Below are 24,853 nucleotides of genomic sequence, written 5' to 3'. Positions count from 1 at the left end.
GGTAGTGGTATTCATCTTCTACCCAGAAACCTTGGTGGGTGAACTCTTCAGTTTCCAGTGAATACAGTCGTGCTACTTGACTTATTTAAAATAATGACAAAATTTGCAACAGTCCCACGTGGATAAATGCAACATGATGCACTGGAAGATAAACATCAGCGCTGCCTACATGTGGTAAGTGGTGACTTCCTATTTAAGCGGTAAAGATTATGCAGAAAGAGAACATTAAGATATATACATGTTCACTTTACAGATATTTAATATTTACTTTAATGATATTTACTTGAATAATTTAGCACACTGATGAATGTCCACCCTCAACAGTGAGGCAGAAACATACACTGGCAGTTAATAATCATTATATTAAAATTGATAAAACTGCATCAGGTTATATAATGTGTTTAATTAGAATTGATTGACTTCAATAGTTTTATTCTAAACCTAATCCAGGTTTAATTGAATTATACTGTCAGATTTACGTATTGTTTTTGCCCATTTTGTTACCGTATTGTGTCTCGTAATTATCCTGCTCTGATTGCCCTCATATGTTACACCTGTGTTTTACCCTTCATATGTTAGGGCTTAGGCTGAGCATTTGTTATGTCTGTCACTGTAGGTGCTGTTGTATATGTAGTTGCTAGCAAAGGAGGAAAGTTCAGGTCCTGAAAGTTCAATCCAGACCAAGGTTTTGTTTCAACCAACCAATTGAGTACTCTGTGAAGGTGACTCATCATAGTCAACTGGTTGTTTGAAACAAAACTATCTGGACCTGAATTTTCCATCTCTGACTGCTAGTGATGTCATTGTTGGTGACAATTTCCATATTCTCCTTGTTGCCTCAATTGTCTTATGTGCCTCATATTGTCACGTTTCGGTAAGCGCAGGTAATGCGCACAGGCAGGAAGCAGGCAAGGCAGGCAGAAAACGGGGATTTATTTAGGTCCGGAGACCAGGAAACATCCGACACAGACTAACATCAATGACGGACCAGGGACACAGGCAAGACTTGGACTTAAATAGACAGGACTGATCAAAATAACTAGACACAGCTAGGTACGATCAGGGAAGCACACGTGGATAATCAGGGGGGGGTGACACACATGAGGATCGTACGAGCCGGGTATGACAGAACTCCCCCCCCAAAGGCGCGCCTGGAGAGGCGACGAGGAAGACGGGACCTGGAACAGAAGAACAAAACCAAACAAAGGGATGAGGAGCAAACGAAGGAGGGACAAAGACGGGAGGAACAAAGATGGGAGGCCAGGGAGAGAAGGAGGGGGAACAAAGGGGAGCCCGAGGGACCCCCAGCGGGCGACGGGCAGCCGTCAGAGGGGCCGCAGGTCGCCGGGAGGCCAGAGCAGGAGGGGACCTTGGAGTGGCAGAGGAGGCAGGGCGAGGGACTGACGGAGGGGTTGAGGAGGGAGTCGGAGGGAGAGCCAGGGAAGGGGACGAGGGAGCTGGAGGGGACCCTGGCGAGGGCAAGGAGAGGGGGGGAGCCGCAGTAGGCGGCGACGTCCTCCGACACGCCGGAGTGGGGGGACCCGCAGGCGACTGAGGAGCCGCAGTCGGGGAGCCCGCAGGCGACCGACAAGGAGCCGTCGGATGGCACGAGGCAGGGCGACGAGGCTGTGGAGGGGGACCCGCAGGCGACAGCCAACCCGGAGGGCCAGGACCCGCAGGCGACGACCGAGCCTCAGCGCAGGCGAGGGAGGGTGAGCCAGGGAACTGGGTGGGTGGGACCCCAGCCCTGCGTCTGTGTCCTCTCCCCTTACGGGACACAGACAAATGGACCCTTGGTGGGGGTCGAGCTCGCCGGGGCGAGGGCAGAGGTGTCACTAAGAGAGTCCCCGAGGGGTCCCATTCAAGCTCCTCCACTTCCAAGGAGGGAGGAGCGATGGTTGGACTATCCTCTCGGACCTCCGCGGGGACTGGAGCAGAAGGGACTGGAGTGGGGTTATGAACAGGAGTCACAGTCACTGGAGGCAGAGGGAGCACCTCGGGTGTGGGCACGGGAGCTGCAGGCAGAGGGAGCGCCTCGGGCGTGGGTGCGGGAGCTGCAGGCAGAGGGAGCGGCTGCTCGGGCGCTGGAGCCAGAGGCAAGGGCAGCTGCTCGGGCTGTGCAGGCGGCAGGAGCGGAGGGAGCTCCTCAGGCCAGGCGGTTGCAGCGAGCAGCGGAGGCGGCTGCTCAAGCTGCGCAGCGGCCTGGCGTGTTCTCCGGACGGGAGAAGCACTCCCAATCACCTCCAGGAAGAGAAGTGGGGACGAGGGTGCACGCCCCCAGGGCGATCGTCGGGGCGATCGCCGGTCTCTTCTTCCTCCTCCTCTGGCGCATGGCGGTGGCGGGAGGCAGCGCTAAGTCAGTAAAGGCAGACGGCAGGAGGATAATCCCTGGTTCGCTTGGCGCGACGTACCGCTCTGTCCGGAGCTCAGCCACTCGCTGGAAGTCCGCGCACACTTCCTCAGCGAGGTGCGCGTCCTCTTCCAGGGAGAGCCGGTCCAGGATATCCCAGCTCCGGCTAATGAAACCCCATGCCAGGGGATCCTCCCGGATGCTGGGCTGGGCTATCCAAAATAGCAGCTGGTCAACGTAACTGCTGTAGTCCTCCTCAGTGACGGAAGCTGCTCTTCCTTAAGGGTCCGTCATTCTATCACGTTTCGGTAAGCGCAGGTAATGCGCACAGGCAGGAAGCAGGCAAGGCAGGCAGAAAATGGGGAAAACGGGGATTTATTTAGGTCCGGAGACCAGGAAACATCCGACGCAGACTAACATCAATGACGGACCAGGGACACAGGCAAGACTTGGACTTAAATAGACAGGACTGATCAAAATAACTAGACACAGCTGGGTACGATCAGGGAAGCACACGTGGATAATCAGGGGGGTGTGGCACACACGAGGATCGTACGAGCCGGGTATGACACATATATCGCACAGTAAATGTACATAACAAACAAAAACGTACAAAAGTACATATACTTGCATTTGCCTCCTGCTCTCCCTTTACCCATTTCTGGTTGCCTGTGACCTGTTCACAGTGGAAGTTTGCTTGGGTGTTAAACATAAATACTTGCTTAATGACACACCATACCCTTCATAAAAAATAAGCACAACAGAACCATTTAATCATTCTATACAATTAAAAAATATTCACATTATTTGCCTTTTAAGCTTTTGGTCAATTCTAGGTCATTCCTGCCTTATGGATACTAAGAATAAAGAAAAATTGTGCAGTGTAAAGACTGTGTGTGTGTGTATATATATATATATATATGAATTCCCTTTGTTCCCGTAAACTGTATCAGTTTTCAAATAATTGTACCTTTATAAATTTTTGAAGAATTCACTTTTTATTTCTCTACTGGTGAAAATGTATTAACTTCATTTATATTGAAAGGGTGTCTCAATGGCCTTACTGGATAAATATTTAAGACCATCTCCTGCAAGTAAATTAGACTCATCAATAAACTCACACACAGTTTTTGTTTGTATGCAACATAATTTGCTTTCTATTCAGACACCTTCAATGCAGTGGTAATATAAAGGAATAAATATACTATATAACTATATAAATAAATGTAATTGCTAAGAAGTGCAAAACTCCACAGCACAATAAATTGCCATGCATGAGCCAGAGATCTTTAAATGCGACAAGGCTCACTTTCCATAGCGCAGGCCGAAAGAGTTCCAGTTGTAAGAGGAAAGATTTTGCTGTTTCTTAGCCTTGATGTGAGCCATATCTGGGTACCACCAAGTCCTTCTGTGATAACGTGCTCCCATGAATGAGTGGCTGAGCTGCAAGGGCATGGGGCTGGACAGCACTGTGGGTGGGAGGCCAGTGGTTGAAGCAGCATCCAGGACCTTTAAGACCTTTAGGAAAGCCAGCTTAGGGCTCTCATCTGTACAGAAGGACATGTGAAACAAAGAACATTCAATTGTATGACTACTCAAAATAACTTCACAACATTGTATATGTTAGCGTATAAGTTATACACTGAACAAAAATATAAACGCAACACTTTTGTTTTTGCTCCCATTTTTCATGAGATGGACTTAAAGATCTACAATTCATTCCAGATACACAATATTACCATTTCTCTCAAACATTTCTCACAAATCAGTCTAAATGTGTGATAGTGAGCACTTCTGCTTTGCTGAGATAATCCATCCCACCTCACAGGTGTGCCACATCAAGATGCTGATCTGACATCATGGGTAGTGCACAGGTGTACCTTATACTGCCCACAATAAAAGGCCACCCTGGAATGTGCAGTTTTGTCTCACAGCAAAATGCCACAGATGCCACAAGCATTGAGGGAGCGTGCAATTGGCATGCTGACAGCAGGAATGTCAACCAGATCTGTTGCTCGTGCATTGAATGTTCATTTCTCAACCATAAGCTGTCTCCAAAGGCGTTTCAGAGAATATGGCAGTACATCCAACCGGCCTCACAACCGCAGACCACGTGTAACCACACCAGCCCAGGACCTCCACATCCAGCAGGTTCACCTCCAAGATCGTCTGAGACCAGCCACTCAGACAGATAATGCACGGCCCCATGTTGCAAGGATCTGTACACAGTTCTTGGAAGCTGAAAATGTCCCAGTTCTTGCATGGCCAGCATACTCACCGGACATGTCACCCGTTGAGCATGTTTGGGATGTGCTTGACCGGCGTATACGACAGCGTGTACCAGTTCCCACTAATATCCAACAACTTCGCACAGCCATTGAAGAGGAGTGGACCAACATTCCACAGGCCACAATTGACAATCTGATAAACTCTATGCGAAGAAGATGTGTTGCATTGCATGAGGCAAATGGTGGTCACACCAGATACTGACCGGTTCTGAGTCCCCAGACCCCCAATAAAGCAAAAAACTGCACATTCCAGGGTGGCCTTTTATTGTGGGCAGTATAAGGTACACCTGTGCACTACCCATGATGTCAGATCAGCATCTTGATGTGGCACACCTGTGAGGTGGGATGGATTATCTCAGCAAAGCAGAAGTGCTCACTATCACACATTTAGACTGATTTGTGAGAAATGTTTGAGAGAAATGGTAATATTGTGTATCTGGAATGAATTGTAGGTCTTTAAGTCCATCTCATGAAAAATGGGAGCAGAAACAAGAGTGTTGCGTTTATATTTTTGTTCAGTATATTTATAAATTAGATTTTATAAAAGATAATAGTGAGAATTGTAGTTACTTTTGCCTGAACATTTAAATGTGCCCGGCTTTTGAGGTCCCTTTTTGAGCCCCATCCCTTGCCCCCTCTCCGGGGGAAGCAAAATTTACTGAGGAACCCCCCCCCCCCTCCCATATCAACATTTCACATGTCAGGAACTGTCTGGAGAGCAGAAGAAATCTTTTCTCTTTCTTATTGTATTACTGTTCATTGATATATGTTTCTGAGCCAATATACATCAGGACCAGTCTACTGCCACTGCACATATCTCATTAGCATAACTCAGAATGTATCTGTCATGCCCAGTTCGTCTGATCCTAGTGTGTGCCACGCCCCCAGGTCATCCATGTGTGCTTCCCCGATTGTGTCCAGCTGTTTTCTGTTATTTTTTCCTTTTCTTAGGTATTTAGTCCACGTCTGAGTCTGTATTCCCCAGACTTTAATGTTAGTTTGTCGCCATCCGCCCTGTCTCTCCCGTATCCTGCCTTTGCCAAATAAACCCGTTTTTCCCTCATCCTCGTCTTCCTGCCTCCTCTATACCCACTACCTGCCTGCTCGTCTGACAGTATGTGACCGATCTATTTCAAACATTGCAGACACATTGTATGGGTGAAGATTTAGAAATGAGGACATTTTTGTGGGCCACATGAAAACTGAACCTGTGGGGGGAGTGTGGGTGTGGGGATACAGATAAATGTAGAGGTTGGGGAGATTCTGGAGATCGGGGGAGGAGTAGAGATTACATGGGAGATTGGGGAGATGTACCTAATTTTCTTTGGTCAGTACTGTATTGTATGTTGTACAAGATTATTATTTTTTTTTTACAGAGCATGGAACAGTCATGGTCACCCCAAGACCACAAATCAGGGGTATACCTTTATTCAATTGGAGAGAACCACTGGGGTAGGCCTCCCTTAGGTTAGCAGCCAGCATCAGCAGCATGGTTGGAAAAAGTATACTGAAGTTCATGATGAAGGCGAAGTGACACCCACCCCACTGAGCAGAGGCAATCTGCAGAAGACAGAAGAGAGGCATCACAAACTGATTTGTTTGCTATGCTTGTTGCTAAAAATAAAAGCATCTCTTTTTCAATAAGGCAAAATAATATTATAATATAACAGTCTCAGGTAGCAGTGTGAATTCCAGGCCTCAACAAATCTAGAATAAGAAAACTTAATTCTATAAAAGATTATATAGCAGATATGGAGGGTACACAAATATTGGAAATACCACATGAAAAAGCCATAACAAAGTCACAATTATAAACGTCCCCTGATTATCCACGTGTGCTTCCCTGATCGTACCCAGTTGTGTCCGATTATTTTCAATCAGTCTTGTCTATTTGAGTCCATGTCTTACCAGAGTTCAGTGTCCGTCATTGAAGGTCCGTCTGCGTGAGATGTTTCCTGCACCCTGTGTTCCTAATAAATCCGCATATTTCCCCGTATCCTGCCTGCCTTGCCTGTTTCCTGCCCGTCTGCCGCTCCCGTTAAATGGCGATCGTGACAGAATGACGGACCAGGCAAACAGGTAAGACCAGGACTTAAATAAGACAAGACCAATCAAAATAAGCGAACACAGATGGAGACGATCAGGGAATCACACATGGGTAATCAGGGGCGTGGCACACACGAGGAGCGTACGAGCCGGGTATCACAGCCACTGCTCTCCAATGTTTTCACTGACACAAAATACATCCACTTTGCATACTGCATCTGCACACCTGCATCTAAGAGATTGTTGCTAACTTTGGTTGATGCTGGACAGTATTAAACGAGAGCTTTTCAAAGTGCGGTAATCATCCATGGTTTCACATTGTGGTATGTGAACTATCCTAGTAATATTCCATTTTTTATTAAACAAAAAAATGAGGTTAAATTACCCAAAATAATCTATAGCCAACTGGAATTTTTTTCTACCAATATAATGCATCAAATAAGTTGGTGGTGTTGCCAAGAGTTGCCAAAAGCAGTGCTGACAAATATTACGTGATTATTGCACATGTACACATCATGATTACAATACTAAAACAATATATTGTGCAGCTCTGGTTTCAATGATAATTAAAATTTTAAACAGTAACATTAACCGTGGGGAATTTTGCTGTTATTTTGAAACCAGTAACTGTTTCATTCCTTGGAATTGACAACATCCTAATTATTCCAAGTCTGCTGTGGAACATGTCATTCATATACATGATCCATCAATCCTCAGTATCGACCTTGGTGTACGTCATTGGATGGAGCTCCAACATTTTCTAGGTTTCACTAAGTTTCACAACAAGGTTCATCCAGAATTTCTGCTCAGTGGCTATTCCCCTCATAGCTCTCTGATGGGCAACAAGCCCCACGCCATCATTTACTCTCAACTCAAGTAGTATTTGATAGCCTCAAAGGAAGATTTACCAACAACCTCAGCTCCACACCATTTGTGCATACAGGGTGGGTGTGAGAGCAGTGTTCTTTTAAACACTGTAATCCTCCCAAACTGTTCCCATGTGCATTTTACTTCAGAAAGTAAACCTATGCTGAGTCAAACTACATTGGCAGCTTCTGATCATGGAGGTGGGCTTAGAAGAGCGGTGAATATGGCTGGAATTGCAACCATTTGTTATGCTCATGGATCATTGCAACCTGGAGCATATCTACTCTGCTAAATCCTCAGCAGTCCAGGTGGGCCCTGTGTACTCACTTCAATTTCACAATTGCCTATCACCCTGGGTTGAACAATATGGCAGATGTGCTCTCCTGGTAGCATTAACCAGCTGTGTCAGAACCCATCCCTGCAGAGCTAATTGCAGGCCCCATCCAGTGAGAGCCAGATGTCTACTTACAGTGAGAGCTGCACAGAACACCTTACACCTCCATCCTGTTCCTCTGGAGTGACCTTATGTTCCCAAACCACTGTGATCAACTCTTCCAATGGGCTCATGCATAACCAGCAACAGGGCATCCTGCATGGACATCCAGATTTTGGCCAGTATGCTGTGTCTGTGGGTCAACAAAGAAGGGGCTTGCGTTTCACTTCTTTAACCAGTCACAATCTTCATCATATGGCATCACCAAATTGGTAATTTTTTTTTCTTCTTTTCAAACTCAGGGCTTCCAACCATTAAGGTAGAGATGGTGTAAGGCTCAGTGGACAAAGCTGCTGTGCCTGTGATTAGAAGGTTGCCATTTCAAGCCTTATTATTATTATTATTATCATGAAATAAAGACACGTCCTTACATTGCATCATCCAGTCTTTCTATGCAAGCATGTTCCTATGTTTCATATCTATGACATGCCCCTTATCAAAAGCCATACACAATAAAATTGGTACTTTACAAATTTGTAAACCATACTGCTTAACAGAAAACACTGGCTTTATTTCATGTGGTTATATCATAAAATGAAGACTGATTGATTAAAGTGAAACGCAAACCCCTCCCTTGTTTACCCAGGGAAACATCAAACTTAAAAAATCAGGACATGCTAGCGTGCACAGCCCAGGTGATAGGAGAGAAGTACTTGTGGCCCACCATGGTTGCTAAGATAAGAAAATGTCAAGTCATATGCCATGTATGCTATCAGCAAAACCATCTAACAGCTTCAAGCCAGAAAGCTCCTGCTGCTCTCCAAGATTGAACACCACTGGTCGCACTTGAGTCTGATGTTAAAATGGCTATTGGTGTTATTAGACAATTTTTCAAAGGCATGTCACCTTGTTCCCCTGCCATCACTTCCTTATGCACACCAGTTTGCAACTGTGTTTGAGCATGTGTTCAGGTATTACAGCATCTCTGAAGAAATCCTGTTGGACCATGGCTCCCTGTTCACTTCCTGAGTCTGGACAGTCTACTTCCACCACCTAGGGACCAGAGCAAGTCTCATGTCCTGATACCACCCAGAGTCAAATGGCCAAATGGAGTACTATCCAGGTCCTGGGCAGGTCCTTTAGGGCATATTGTTATATTCAGCAACATGACTGGACATCATACCTCTGGTGAGCAGAATATGTACAGAAATACCTTTATCAGTCAGCCACTGCACTTGTCCAATTCCAGTGCATGCTAGGTTAATAACAAGCCCTGTGGCCACCCAGGGATGTCACCCCCACTGGTGTCCCAGTGGTGGGTGACTGGTGCTGGCAAGCCAAAGAGGTCTGGGTCAGCGCAAATACATCGCCCGTGCGGTTTGCTGGTTCTAGGCCCAAGTAGACAGCCACCACCAAGAGACACCTGAGTACCAGCTAGGTGACAGGGTTTACTCACTCCTTGTTTTGTTGGTCCCTTCAGTATCCTGTCCCAAGTTAACAGGTCCATGTATAAGTTACCTTCTCAGTATTGTCTTCAATCCATGTTTCTCTCCTTAGAAAAGTTATCCGAGAACCCATGACCAACCACCTGAGGCACCCCTGTAGGTGCTGGACTCCCTCTGTTTGTTAGACCCTCCACCAAGTCCTTGATATCCTTGATTAAAGATGCTGTTGGGACCATGCAGATTACCTTTTAAGTATGGCCTGGACAAGTGATGTTGGGTCCTGACTCAGGACGTGCTGGACCCCCACCTCATTACTAAGTTCCATTATTCCCTTTTTCTATCCTGACTGTCTGGCACTGCGTCCTCGAGGTCACCTGCCTGGTCATTGTAGTTCCATAGTGGATGCCATTTCTTTGAGGGGGAGGTCTCTCATAGCAGGTCAATCCCTCAAGTACTTCTGGTCCTCAGAGTTCTAGCTTCTTAGTTCAGGGATGTGCCTGGAGGTTTGATTCTGTCTATTATTTTTTTAAAACTTTCCCTTTGCACTTGCATTCTGTCTCTTGGGCATCCTGTTTACCAAATCCATGCACATCATGGTATGCCAATGAAAAATGTGCTAATAAAGCTGTGTTTGCAGAGATCACTTGCTCCATCCACCACAAAATGCAGAAAAGTCAGTTCCAGTTGATCTCAAACAGTGGTATAATTACAATTACATTATTCATTTTTGTTTGCAATACATGACACCAAAGGTACAGGTTAAAGGATTTTGTATCAAATTAAAACTAGGAGTCTATGTGATATTTTCAATTAATAATTCAACAACACCATTCAATAATGGCTTTCCTCACATCAGAAACTTTCTTCTCGTACCCCATATTGTTCAGTCTTCCTGGGGAGATTAAAGGGGCAAAGAGATGCAACAGCATCATTCTGTCTATTGGAGGAAAGGTCAACTACTGACCCGACTATTTCAATCCATGAAAGAAAACACCAAAGAAACACATATCCACTTCAAACACCCAGCATCTCAAACCACGCCTGAAAATGCCCTGGCGCCACATATAAGGCAAAGAATATGCTTTATGCTGATAGGAAACTGTAAATATCATGCCAGAGCCTTATCAGTCCAATTACTAAATCATACACTATGTACTATTTAAACATATGCCTTTTTTCAATATTAATAAAGTAAAATATATTCATAATTGTAATAAATGTATTTTGTTAAGAGGAGTAGCTGTATTCCCCACTTACTGTGGTGCACATACACAGAGCCTTCAGAGGACTGAGTTTAAACCCTCAGAATTAGACTAAAAATTACATTAAGCTTTGAAATGTTTGTTAAAAATGAGGTGCTCCATGAAAAGAAGTACCAAATAGCCTATAGAGTCTCCCAGGTAACAATTTCCCTTGACGAAATGATCATTTTTCTTTTTAATCATTTAAAATAACCTTAGTTCTGAATGAAACCTGATGAATGACAATGACAACACATGACACAAGAGAATGCAGAATACTACAACTTACCTTTTGGTATTAAGTGGCTGAAGTGACTTGAAGTGAATTTGGTGCTGTTCTCTGTGCTGCAGGAGATCATATTTTCTGCTTGCTGGTCAGCAGTTATATCCCTCTAACTATGTGCGTCACAGTCCCCATGACCCAGGGCAAGCTCCACACAAGCAGGACTGGCACAGGTACCTCCTGCTCCCTACACACTCAGCGTTCATAGTCCCATCAAAAAGAGCTGCCATGTGATCAAAACACACATGCCCCCACTAATGCATTTCTGTAAACCCTTGACAAAAATGAGAAACTGTACTAAGCTTGAAAATCAGGAAAGTCTGAAAATGATTGAATTTCTTTATGTAGCTACATCCAATATTACTTTTGGTATTTTTATTTTTTTTTTACTGAAATGTAGTTTTCATTTCCTGTCTCATAATTAATAAACTTCCCCTGAAACTGATTGCTGAAGACACTCATATAAAATGGCATTTTTATTGCTGCCCCAAACAGAAAGAAGTATGAATATTTATATTTATTTGAAGTAACTGAATGTTATTTAAAATAAAAGTAAAACAAGTAACGAACTATATTTTCTGTCCAATTTGTAATAACAGATAAATAACACAAGCAAAGTATGAGTCCACAAATGTGCGAATGTACAGCTGAATTATGATTCAGTAATGGAAAAGGAGGTATCAATGACAAAATCAATCCTCTTAGAACAAGGGGTCAGAAAGATGAATTCTTCATAATTGATATTACATTTGAGTTTTTGGACTTGTAAAAAGATATGGCAAATGGAAACTTTACAGTAAAAAAAATCAAAAACATAATAGCCTGGGTATCCATTCAATGTTAATCAACCACAGACATAATAACACTCAGTTCAACCTGCAATTTATGTTAGTTGATAAAATAAAAAAAATTAAAAAAAAAAAAAAAGTTTCTTTGTGACTAGGGACATTTTCTTTGTATGTAGCAAACATGTAGCAAAACCTACCCCTCCCAAAATAGGACTGTTCAAGTGAGATGATGACAATCATCCACTCAAAAACATGAGACAAAACTTGAGGTGTCATTTCTGATTATCTCATCCATTCGAGAAATTAATATCTGGTCAGAGCGACTAATGAAAATTTACACTTTTAACACAAAACTGACCTTTCATTAAACTATTCACTTTGAATCTTTTACTAAATTTTAGGGGATTAAGAAAATGGGAAGGTGCAATTGGACATAAGGAGGCGGAGTTGGGCTCTGTCTATATTTTAACCTTGTACTTATCCATCCATCCATCCATCCATCCATCCTCTATGCCCACTTGTCCTATGAAGGGTCACGGGGGACCAGAGCCTTTCTTGGAGGCTACATGGGAACATGGGAATAACCTAGCATGGAGGCGACAACCCGTCACAGAACTTCATACTATCATAAATTTATTCTTGTATACATTCTTAAAGGAAGTTAAAAAGATATCTTACCTTTTTAAGAAATGGGATTTGCACAAATGACGCACGAAATCCAAAGACAACTGGAAAAAAATGACCTAGGTAAAATAGCTTTATTTTTAGTCCTTTTAGATCTTTTTATTTATTGTTAAGCAAGTCTTACAAGCAGGCACATTTAGCATTTGTTAGATTCCTGGGAACAAGGAGCTCATCTTTGTTGTGCACTCCTAGTTCCATGGTTAAAAAGCAAGAACAAGCTGCTGTGACAACATTTCATTTGATTTGTGTGTTAATGTAAATGTTTAGATACAGGGGCCAAACTGAGAACCATGAGCAATGGTTCACTCACATGAAAAGGAGCAGAAAGTCATAGCTCTCTATTGCCATGCCAATCACTGACCAGCGCAGAAACACTAGGGCCACATCACCCAGGAAAAAAGCAGACCCTCTTGCCTTCTGCTTCTGGAAGAAGTATGCTGCTTTCTGTAGGCCAGCTGTAAGTGGCAGTCTGGTAAGAAAGAGAATCTGTTTGTAGAAAAGAATTTGTTAAAGTCACAACCAGATCCTATTTGTATTTTGTTCAGAAAGTGGTTCTCTGCACTGGAAAGTGCAGTGCTTATACATGCTTTAAAGTGTCATGGTTTTCCCGTGCCTTGTTTGTGTAGATTCCAGCATAGGCTCCAAACCCTCATGAGCCCAAATAGGACAAATGGGTATTGAAAATAGATATATAATTAACATAAGTAGCTATTAGTAGCTGATAAGTTAGTACCCAAATCATTGCTAGAGATACATTTACAAGTAGGTCTCCCAGGAGCTATCCATGTCAAGGCAATACAGTGTCCTCCACCCCTTGTAAAGATTTGTAAAAAGGGTTTGAAAAAATCCACATGTGTTTTTGTTAAAGATAATTATTTCTTGATGAAGGTTTTTTTTCTTGGAATAAATGTATGTAAATGAATGACTGGATTTGTCCTCAATTTTTCAGTGTGACATAAAGCTGCTTCACCAAAAGGTGGATTTTTTCTAATTCGTTTTTACAAAACTTTACAAGGGGTACCAATAATTGTGGAGGGTGCTGTATTCAGTATGTAAAATCTCCAAAAATCTACCTACACTACACACACAGTGCTAGCCAGTATGATTTTAAGGTTTTGCTTTATGTATTCAAGGTCACAGAAGTATTTAATGATGATTGTGCAGTGGCCTTATACATCCAAGACTCAAATCCTGCCTGCAGTCTGTGTGTGTGGACTTTCCATATTGTCCTTGTGTCATACACGTTTCTTCCATGAGCTCTGCATTAATTTTGCCGACCAAAGCTATGCAGCAAGGCTAATTGGCATCTCTGAATTGCTGGTGTGCATGTACCCTGTAATACACTGGCTTCTTGTCCGAGGTGCCTGGAGCCCTGTGCTGCCAGGGACAGTCTTGAGGGCTCCTTTTAACCCAGGAAAAGCAGCAAGAAGTTCAAATATTAACTAATTATATTGTGATTCATCTGCAGAAAATGATGAAGGCACATAGAAAATACATGTATGCCCACACAACTCATCAGATATCTGTATATTTAATCTTAAGATCTAAAATTTTGTCAAGTTAACACCACAAACACCCCATATGGTAATAGATTGGACTGGTAATAGATTGCTGTGATAAACCTGCTAAGTGTCACATTGGGGCATGGAAGGAGGTGAGGATGGGTGTAGGAAGGAATAAAAGGGGCTTTATTAAGGAAAACCAAAACAAACACAGGGCAAACACAAAAGACCACAAGAGGTCAAAAAAGGGAGTCAAGGATCAGATAGGACAGAAAACACAGGACAAACTTTGGAGCATAACAGGTAGCAAAATTAATAACTGCATTGGGGAGCACAAGACTGGGAGGAACTTTTTACACCACTGACGAGGGAGCAGACAAGAGGCAGCTGGAGTGAGTCACATCAGGGCTGAAACGAGAGGTAAAACGGATTAGTAACAGGTGTGACTTTCCAGGGGAAGAACGAGGAGGCAGAAATGCATGGTGTGACACTAAGTCAGTAAGATTAAATAATCTTGCAAAACACAAAAGTGTTCGTAAATCAGACATCTGTCATGCCCAGCTTGTACGATCCTCGTGTGTGCCACGCCCCCCTGATTATCCACGTGTGCTTCCCTGATTGTACCCTGCTGTACCCTATTGTCTGGTCTATTTCAGTCCGTGTCTTACCTTAGTTCCTGGTCTGTCATTGATGTTAGTTATCATCTGATGTCTCCAGTCCTTAGTCATCCGAATAAACCCCTTATAGAGGTGCGCTCCAACCTCCACCAGCTGGTCCAGCGCATGACGGTGCGGAGGTCGTTCCCAAGCCGTCCGTCCCATTGGATACAGAGCAGCCTCCCGCGGTCGCGACGACGAGAAGGAAGAAGAGGAAGAAGCCGGCGGTCACCCCGACAATCGTCCTGGGAGCATGCACGCTCGTCCCCGCTTCCCTCCCAGCTGGTGAGCTTGAGGACTCCCCGGCTCTTCCGAACATCACCGTCGCTGCTAAGCTGCCTGCGCAGGCAGCTTTCCCCATCCAGGGAAAACGCCCAGCTGCCGAGGAGCTACCGCCTCCCCTTGAGCGGTACTCCTACCGCCTGGAGTGACTGGCCCACAAGGGGGCCAGCGCAGTACGGGACGCTATTCCGCGTGTGCCCCGGCCTCTTAAAGGGGCCACGCCCGGTTCGCCCGCACAGGACTTGCCAGTCCCGCCGCCTGCGGCAGCGACGCCTAAGGCGCTTCCTCCATCTCTGCCTCTGCCTCCTGCACAGCCCGAGTAGCCGCCTCTGCCTCCTGTTCCAGCGCCCGAGCAGCCGCCTCTGCCTCCTGCTCCAGCGCCCAAGCAGCCGCCTCTGCCTCCTGCTCCCGCGCAGGTGCTCCGTCTGCCTGCAGCTCCCGCGCCCACGCCCGAGGCACTCCCTCTGCCTGCAGCTCCCGCGCCTACGCCCGAGGCACTCCCTCTGCCTGCAGCTCCTGCGCCCACGCCTGAGGCGCTCCCTCCGCCTCTTATGACTTTAACCCTAATGACTTCTGTTCCTTGTCCCACTCCTGTCCCTCTTGCCCTAGTCCCCGAGGAGGTCCCGGACAGCTCAGCCACCGCTCCTCCCTCCTTGGAGGTAGAGGAGCTGGAATGGGACCCCTCGGGGACCCTCCTAATGACTCCTCCGCCCTCGCCCCGGCGAGTTCGACCCCACATGTCCGTGTCCCGGAAGGGGAGAGGACACAGGTGCGGGATTAGGGTCCCTCCCGCCCTGCCCCCTGGCTTGCCCTCGCTTGCCTGCGCTGGGGCTCGGAGAGCGCTTGCGGGTCCTGGGCCGCCAGGTCGGCGGTCGCCTGTGGGTCCCCCGCGGAAGCCTTGTCGCCCTGCCTCGGTCCTGCCGCCGACTCCTCGTCGGTCGCCTGCAGGCTCCCCTGAGGCGGCTCCTCCGTCACCTGCGGGTCCTCCCACTCCTGCGCATCAGAGGACGTCGCCGCCTGCTGCGGCTGCCCCCCTCTCCTTGCCCTCGCCAGGGTCCCCTTCAGCTCCCTCGTCCCCTTCCCTGGTGCTCCCTCCAGTTCCCTCCTTATCCCCTCCGTCTGTCCCTCGCCCTGTCTCCTCAGCCGTTCAGAGGTCCCCTCCTGCTCCGGCCTCCCGGCCACCTGCGGCTCCTCCGGCTGCTTCCCGTTGACCGCTGGGGCTCCCTCGTACTCCCCTTTATTCCCCCTCCTTCTCTCCCTGGCCTCCCATCTTTGTCCCTCCTGTCTTCACTCCCCCTCGCTTTGTCCCTCCTGTCTCTGTTCCTCGTCCTCCTGTATTCCCTCTGTTCACTCCTGGCCCTTTTGTTCCACTTGTTCCCTCTCTGTCCCCATTCCTGATCTGTCTGTCCGCCTTCCCTGTCCTTTGTCAGGTCCTGTCATGGCTTATGCCCCTGTGTCAGTTTTGTCTGTCCGTCCTGTTCCCTGTGCCTCGTTAATGGTTTTTTCTTGTGTTCCAGGTCCTGGTTCCCCAGTCTCGTCACGTCCGTTGCCTCCCCTGAGGTGCGCCCGGAGAGCACGCCTTTGGGGGGGGGGGTTATGTCATGCCCAGCTCGTACGATCCTCGTGTGTGCCACGCCCCCCTGATTATCCACATTTGCTTCCCTGATTGTACCCAGCTGTACCCTGTTATCTGGTATATTTCAGTCCATGTCTTACCTTAATTCCTTGTCTGTCATTGATGTTAGTTGTCATCTGATGTTTCCTGCCCCTTGAGTCCTTTGAATAAACCCCTAGTTTTGCCCTGTATTCTGCCTGCCTGCCTGCCTGCCTGATCCTTGCCTGTCCATAGCATCATCATAACAACATCTAATTATTTTGCCAATATTTTATTATAGATTTCAATTATTCACTATGAAAAATAAACTAAAAAAGACAAAGCACAGCTTGTATTCCTAATAAAATCTCTGTTCAGTATCATATGTGAGGAGGACAGTTTTGACAGGATTCCTCTCTACCAGAATTAGTGTTACAATCATGGGCGTCACCGACATTATATCTAAAAGGGATATGTCCCCCTCACATTTCATAATTATTCGTTTGGACCCCCCACATTTATTATAAAATATTAATTCAGCCAGCATTGTTTTATGTTGCTTTGCAAAAGAATTCATTCCACTTGATCGATATGAGAATACACATACCACTGAAGGATCACTCCGGGTCACGCAAGTGAAGTGAATCGTCAGTGCAGGCCATGTCATGCCTGTTCATTGTATGAAACGATGATTATTCTTATTTTTAAACATACAGTTGAGGGTCACTATTGCTCTGCACAGTGGCATGTTGTGTTACATATAAAACTAAATAAAAAAGAATACATAAAATTAAAAGTAAAATGCACCCATAAACTCATTGTTGGTGGTAAATTGTGTCACATTCATTTCATTATCTTAGGCATAGCAGTGGATAGCAGTTAAAAACAAGCTGGTGAAAATGGACTAGTTGAATGAGGACTTGCTGAGTCTCTAAAATAGTTGTTGAATTAAGTGACTTTTGTAGGTAACATTAGGTGCTTAACAACCTCTTACAAATACATCAAAATACAGGAAATGGCATCTAATTCATTAAAAAATTTCCGGGGGAGGGTTCTCAGACCCCTTGCCAGTGTGTCCCCCTCACATTCAAACTGCTTCTGACGCCCCTGGTTACAATGCTGCATACCTTTACCCTTACTCATTAGAGAGGTAGTCCAACTTTTTAAACAGAGCACCACCATATTAAAACTCACTCAGGAAACTCTCAGAATGTCCTCCTTGAAGCTTTTAGCCAAGGGGCCAAGGAAAATTGGTTTGTTTTGTTTTTTAAGAAATAAAATAACAAATATTCTAACACAGTAGAATAACAAATTATTCTGTGATATCTATTTTTTTTATCCAATTACTGTAAGGATATCCTGTCATTACTTCCATAAAACATAAGAAATTAATATTTTCAGGGATCTCCCATTTACACATTTTATAGGATGTTTGAAAAGTCTAATATAACATAAAACATTAAGAGTGCTGTTTGCCGTATTGCCAGCACTGCATTTTTGGCAATATGACTTGGTATGTTAGTCCAATATATCCAATATGTTAATATGCTAATTGGTATGTTAGTTTGATTGAACCATTATTCACTAACAAGATACTTCTGTATATTTTTAAAAGCATCAAATGGTCAGATATTAATGGAATACATTCACTTTATTGCAAGATAATGGAATTTTAAAGCAAGCATCATTATTTAATGTCATTTTTGCATAGTTCAAGCAGTTTACTTTTACCCAAAATAACAATACAAATCTTAATGTAGTTTATGCTAGAAATATTTACACTACCAAATTAAATTTCTCATCTCACAGCACTGTTTCCTAATTTATATAAGCAAATACAATTCCACAGCATGTACCATTTTGCATTTCACTCATTTTTTTCACGCAATCTGTTCAAATGCTCAGTCGATAAAATAATTACTCTTGGCATTTGAACTTCTGCTTGAAAGGAAAATTTTTCAGATTCTACATTTATGTTTTTGTGGTATTTTGTTACTTTTTTGGAATGCAAAATGTTTTCCACCTGAAAACTAATATTTTCCCATAATGTACTCATATATCCATAAAAATACTTGATGTCTGGTATCCAACTTTTCTTTTTACTTTTCTCACCCAAAAACAATAAAAATATAAAACTTTTCATTGAAACTTGTGGTTTCTAGCAGTGATCATTAGAAAATTTATATATTGCCATCCTGTGGCAGTTTGGCTTGTCATTTTAAATATATACTTATAATGTTACCTTGAATAAAAGTATACAATTACATTGACACAAAAGAATGCTTATTCTGTGTCCAAACACGGTACACAAATATACTGGATGGGGGAAACTGAATGTTTTCTCAAGAAAACTGTGAACAAGGACATAACACAAACACTTGAAATGAGTTCTTAAAGTGATAACACTACTTCTCCACATTAAAAGAGACGAATGGTTCAAACATAAGGTTGGTAAACAACTCTCATTATAGAGAGGCATGAAGAGGCCTTGCAGGGTGATTTCTGGTTCTTTTCTGGAGTGACTATGAATTACTCACTACAAGATGGAATGTCTCTCGGTCTCCTCTTGCCTGGATAAACAGTTTGGACACTTTTCTTACAGAGTAAGTGAGACTTGTGGAGATTAATGCAAGTAAAGCATGGTGTATATAGTAAGTGCTAGTTTATTTTCCACAGCACAGTGGTTTTACACAGCTACAGCATATGAGGGAGCAGCTGACCTTCCAATGCTAGAAACTTTTGGTCATTATGTAGAAGCTGTTCAATGAAGACAATTAGTTCTTAAAGTCCTGCTGTTATAAAACATTTTCATTTGTATTTATCAGAGTACAGACTAATTATATGCCAAAATTGCACCCGGTTCAGAACCCATAAAGCAATGATATGGGTAAATATATAATATAATTTATGCATAAAATGGTGCATTTAAATACATAGCAACTATATATATATATATATATATATATATATATATATATATATATATATATATATATATATATATAGAGTTTGGAAACTAATAAACTGATTGACACCTTAACAAATAATGAGAAGGTATTTAGAGAATGAACTATGTGGTAGACAAATTGCTGATCCATTGGAAGGTGAACAAATCTGTGATTTAACTAGCAATATTACAATTCTAAGGCCACTTCTTTTTACCCCAAAACCCCAGTTCACAATCTATGCATTTTCTCAAACTAAGAATATAACTGTGGGTATCATAGAAGAATACTTACTTTGATGCAAAGGTATGTTTTACAAGCAAACGTCTTTTATATTTGTGTGTGTGCATATATTTACATACACACACACGCATGTACACACGCACATACACACAGTGCTGGGATGATACCAGACTGTGCACGTATGAAACAACAAGCCCTATGCAGAGAAGATATAACAAGGGGTGCTGAAAAGTGTCACAGTGTGTTTGGTGTCCACAAGGTGTGCACTCCACATATGAGCATGAGCAGGGGCTTCTAATGAAGTGTAGAAGTGTGTGCCCACAGACATGTGCTGCAAGTCAGTAGATGGGTCTTCTCTCCCCAGCCTAAGCAGCCTCAGGAATGGGCGTTTGGTTCAACTGGTCACACAGTCAACAACTGTCCCAGGTGTCAAATGCATCTCAGCAACTGTTTCTTGAGCCTGCCATCTGAGTCGCCTCTGGTTCGTCTCATCCGTCTCAAGCTGAAGACTTCCCCCAACCTTCTGCACTCTTCGGTTCCTCTGTGAATTTTGACTTACAGCATTGTCCAACTCTCCCTGGATCCTTTACTAATTAGTAATTTATGTAGCTTCCTCACCTGACCACCACCCTAAGCTGGGATACTGTGTAATACAATCTGAGATTTCAGCACATTAGTAGAATCACCCTGCATCTCTCTGGCTAGTTTCAGCTTTATAAATGGCTTCATAGTTCCATTCCAAGCAGCTTGAAGTTTGCAGTATGGAAACTATTCAGTCTGACAACTTTGACTTTGCAGGCAAGATGGGCTTGACTGCACTTAATTGGAGAATATGTGGTCATACAGAAGGGAAGTTGTTGCTTCTACTGCAATTTAGAAACTGGTATTTCTTGTGGTCACCACGTCTTGAAAGCAATCACAAAAAACATAAATTCTATTCTCTCTTGCTGCTGTAAAATGACTGACTAAAAAAATATACTCTGGGAAAAAGAATATTTAAGAATCTATCCATATTTTCAATTTTCAGAATGATGCTCCATTGAACTTCACAGCAGCCAAAGCCTGGGCTGAAGATAAGAGAGAAAAATATTATTATTACCTGAGCCAAAAGTAAAATGTACTCAGATGGACTTCTGCATGTAGACAATGTATTTGCCTAAGTGATTAAACCTGCAATAGAAAGATACTGCATATTACTTAACACAAACTCAGCATATTTATTTCTCTTTGGAAAGCAAGTTTATATATGCCTCGCAAAAGTATTATAGCCTTCAAATGTTTTGACTACAAGTAATACAAATACAACTTTGTCCAAATACTATTTTTATTGCATGTTTAAACTGTTCAAATTTGAAAAAAAAAAAAAAAAACAGTTAGCTACAGATAAAGGAAACAAAGAAACTGTGATATGCTGCTTGCAAAATTATACAGATGCCATACCATGGTATTTGGTAAACCCAGCTTTTACTCCTTTTAGTCTACTGGGCTGGGTGTCAACCAGTCCTGCACACTGTTTATAAGTGGTGTCCGTCCTTCAGTGTCAGCACTTTTAACTTGGCCACTCTAGGACATTCACCTTTGGCTCCTCTGCCACTTGAGTGTTGTTTTGACTCTATGACTTTTGTTCACTGTCCTGTCGAAAGAACTTCCTGCTGTTGCATTTCTTTGCAGAATGAATCAAGTTCCGTTGCAGCTCTCAAATAATTTGTTAACCTCTCAGTAGCTTCCTTCATAAAGGTTCTGGGGTGTGTTTCCCAAACAATGACAGAAGTTAGCATTAACGATGCATCATACTATGGTAGTTCAAACTAACCAACATCCGATGTATGACTGTTTCCCAAAACTACTGTAGTTCGAACTACAATGGTTCCACCAATGACTGGTCTGACTCACAGCGAGTTGTGTGCAAAAACTAACAAACTTTGTAATATTGGTCTAACTTTTACAGCAGGTAGCCTACAAAAACTCACAAACTTAGTAATATTATTTCTAAATACGACAGTTGTGCCGATATTATTACTACCGGTAATTTACCGGTGAGTCATATAACAAAAATAATATTCAAAAATCCATCCATCCATTTTCCAAACCGCTTATCCTACTGGGTCACGGGGTATCTGGAGCCTATCCCGGAAACAATGGGCACGAGGCATGGAACAACCCAGGATGGGGGGGCTAGCCCATCGCAGGGCACACTCACACACCATGCACTCACACATGCACACCTATGGGCAATTTAGCAAGTCCAATTAGCCTCAGCATGTCTTTGGACTGTGAGGGGAAACCGGAGTACCCGGAGGAAACCCCACGACGACATGGGTAGAACACGCACACATGTAACCCAGGCAGCGACTCGAACCCGGGTCCCAGAGGTGTGAGGCAACAGTGCTAACCACTGCACCACCATGCCGCCCTTTCAAAAATAGCAATAGCGTCATAATAATATACTTGTATAATATAAAAATCATAAGAACCACTATGTATTAGTGACATCAGCTCTATTTATAAATATGCTTAATTTATTTTAATCGCACTATAAGCACTCATAAACTCCTGGTCCATCCTTTTTTATATAGCCTTTTAATGGCTCAGTGGGATAGACAGGTGTGTATATAACACCCATCCGTGTATGTTAGGTATCTCACTTACACAGCCATGGGCTCGCATCTAGTAAGCACCGTTTTAATTTTTTTTTTATCTTTTTTTCATAATGCAACAGAAGCCCGTGTTATTGGCCTATTTTCTTCCCCCATATTTTTTAATACTGTGTATGTACATAATCGCTGAATGATACATCGTTTCAGCATCGTCTTCGCGATGTGAGCCAGCGTAATAATAATATCACATTTATTGGCACTGCTTTACGTTTGTTGACACAACTCGTGACAACACCACTTACTAGACACACTCTATTGTTAGATAGGATATATTTGGCAATACTTCATTTTGGGTAACTTCATCTTCTTTTTGGTTTTATGAATATCGTAATATTACTTGGTGTGATTACTTCATGTCATAATCGTGCAGCCCTTTATGTAATGAATTCTACCATAACAAACAAAGTGGGTAAACAACCATACTTATGAACAGAGAAGTACATAAAAAGTACTATTACAGCTACATTTTCAAAGCATTGACATTATAGATGTTTGTAATGTACAGCAAGATTTAATATCTTCACCTTACTTACACGGTAAGTACCCTTCTTAGACTGCATTTTCCACCATTGTTTATGTATTCACCTGGAACTAAGCTTCTAACTACAGCTAGAGAGCTGTAGTTTGAACTACACAACTTAAGGACAGTGTTTGTGAACCTTCGTTCAAACTTTGGTTGTGGGAAACACCTGCGTCGTTTAACTATGCATCGTAAGTTCGCAGCATTGTTACCTCCGAAGTTCGAACTATGGTTTCAGGAAACACCTGCGTCGTACTTACATAGTTTCAGCCACGTAAGTTGCTAACATAGTAACTATGCTTTTGGGAAACATACCCCCTGGGTGGTGTGCAGGGGCATCAGAAGCATTTTGAATGTGGGGGGACACAGTGGTATAAAACTAATATTTTATGTTAAATGTCGGGGGGTCCAAATGAATAATTTAATGGCGACGACGTCCACGGTGGTGTGTTTTGAGCAGCATCTAAGCAGTATCTGGTTCATTTAATGCACCTTCAACTTCTTTATCACTTTTAGCATTTACCTTTTGTATTCATGGGCATAACTGTTTCTTTTTAACTTTTTCAGTATACTTGTCTCCTTCAGATCCAATGCTTAAGAAATAATCCCCATACATACCAGGATTTTTAACCATTAATTCGCAAGCAAAGGCCAATGATAATTCAAATAGGGAAATTATTTTGCCTGTACACTGACCTACCACAGCACAGAGTCTAGATCAGGGGTCACCAACATGGTGCCCGTGGGCACCAGGATACCCCCAAGGACCACAGGAGTCACCTGCAGACCTGTTCTAAAAACAGCACAACTCACCAGTGAGCAGCATCTAATATTTAATTTTATCCTATTGCTATTCTTCTTTAATCATATTTGTATTAATATAGATTTGAAAATGGCAATATCTAAAAAAAAAGCATTGAAAACATGTTTATTATAAATGAAGTTTAGATAAGTTTAGGAGGGCGTTTCAAACTGGTAGCCCATTGTATGTCTCAGTACCCGTGAATCTCTCAGTTTCAAAAAGGTTGGTGACCCCTGGTCTAGATGTTTATGCAAGCAGCATATTTCACTTTTAGCCTTTGCTTCATATATCTGCAGACAAATTTTCTGTTTGGGCCTGTCACTTTGTAACAAAAACAGTAGTTGAACCGAAGTGTCTGTGTATGATTTGTAACTGAGTAACATTAGAAAACCTGATAAGGGTATGAATAATAATCTCAGTTTTATTTGTTCTAAATGTAGTATTCTGTGCTTTGCCTTACTATCAGGAGGAGGTCTTCCTCCTCCAATTCACACCCACACTTACTCCATCCTGTTTTTATAGTCCAACTGTCAAAGAGAGATAAGGAATTTCCCTGACTCAGTGATTACTGAAAAACTGTACAAAATTTAACCCAGCTGAGTCCCATCACTTTCCTTCACCAGGAACTGGACAATGCCACAAGATTCAAACTGAAACTGAAAATACAGCCTGGACATCAGGAAGATTCCTGAACAAGACCTTTTAATATATAGCCTCCTTAAATGACTTCATATGCTTTGTTTTTGGATCTTTTGATTAAATCATTAATAGTATAGTTGAAAATGTAATTTATATGGCATTAGGGGACTCAATTGAGGATATTTATTGTGAAATTTTATGAGGACTTCATACCTGTTTCCAGCAGGAATAAATCTAGGACATTGCAACCTAGGTGGTTTACTAGGGAAATAAAGCATAAAGTAAGGAGGAAAAGGGCTTTGTTCCAGCAATGGAAAATAACTGACGATGACAGAATTAAACTGGAATATCTAAGTCTACAGGCTGAGTTAAAAAATGATATTAGACGAGCTAAAAGAAATGTCGAAAGGATGGTTGCAAGCTAAGGATGACGTTAAAAGTTTCTTCCAGTATTTTAACTCTAAAAGAGCTCTAAAACCTGAAATTACTAATCTGCAGGATAGTAAGGGTCTTATAATAGTAAACGACATTGATATAGTAAATGAGTTCAATGATAGTTTTGCACGGGTATTCACTGTTGAGGACCTT

At 43.0% G+C, this 24,853-nt stretch overlaps 2 protein-coding genes across 23 annotated transcripts in view; both read right to left on the bottom strand.

Moving 5' to 3' along the window:
• Positions 1 to 1,072: 1,072 nt before the first annotated feature.
• Positions 1,073 to 17,940, bottom strand: kiss1 (KiSS-1 metastasis suppressor). The gene is made up of 7 exons (XM_049022591.1): positions 14,596 to 17,940; positions 12,840 to 12,894; positions 12,420 to 12,469; positions 6,063 to 6,198; positions 3,660 to 3,897; positions 2,982 to 3,026; positions 1,073 to 1,178 (listed from the first exon to the last, which is right to left on the bottom strand). The coding sequence occupies exons 1-6, from the start codon at positions 14,746 to 14,748 to the stop codon at positions 3,002 to 3,004; spliced, it is 657 nt and encodes a 218-aa protein (XP_048878548.1). The 5' UTR covers positions 14,749 to 17,940; the 3' UTR covers positions 1,073 to 1,178; positions 2,982 to 3,001.
• A 151-nt stretch (positions 17,941 to 18,091) lies between these two features.
• Positions 18,092 to 24,853, bottom strand: part of plekha6 (pleckstrin homology domain containing, family A member 6) — a 104,900-nt gene continuing 98,138 nt past the window's right edge. For all 22 annotated transcript variants that reach the window (XM_049022499.1, XM_049022497.1, XM_049022498.1 and 19 more), the window contains one exon: positions 18,092 to 20,714. The gene's annotated coding sequence lies outside the window, so the exon portion shown is untranslated. The remainder of the gene's footprint in view (positions 20,715 to 24,853) is intronic.

This window comes from Brienomyrus brachyistius, chromosome 8 (assembly GCF_023856365.1).
Source record: "Brienomyrus brachyistius isolate T26 chromosome 8, BBRACH_0.4, whole genome shotgun sequence".
NCBI lineage: Eukaryota > Metazoa > Chordata > Actinopteri > Osteoglossiformes > Mormyridae > Brienomyrus > Brienomyrus brachyistius.
The sequence above is the reverse complement of the archived record's forward strand: the minus strand, read 5'-3'. Positions and strand labels throughout refer to the sequence as shown.

Coding starts and splice junctions, on each gene's coding strand:
- kiss1 (XM_049022591.1), bottom strand. CDS start 14,748: ATGGGACGGACGGCTTGGGAACGACCTCCGCACCGTCATGCGCTGGAC. Junction 6,199..12,419: donor AAATCCCATTTCTTAAAAAG/GTAAGATATCTT, acceptor TGTCTTCTGCAG/ATTGCCTCTGCTCAGTGGGG. Junction 3,898..6,062: donor TTCTCTCCAATTGAATAAAG/GTATACCCCTGA, acceptor CCTTCTGTACAG/ATGAGAGCCCTAAGCTGGCT.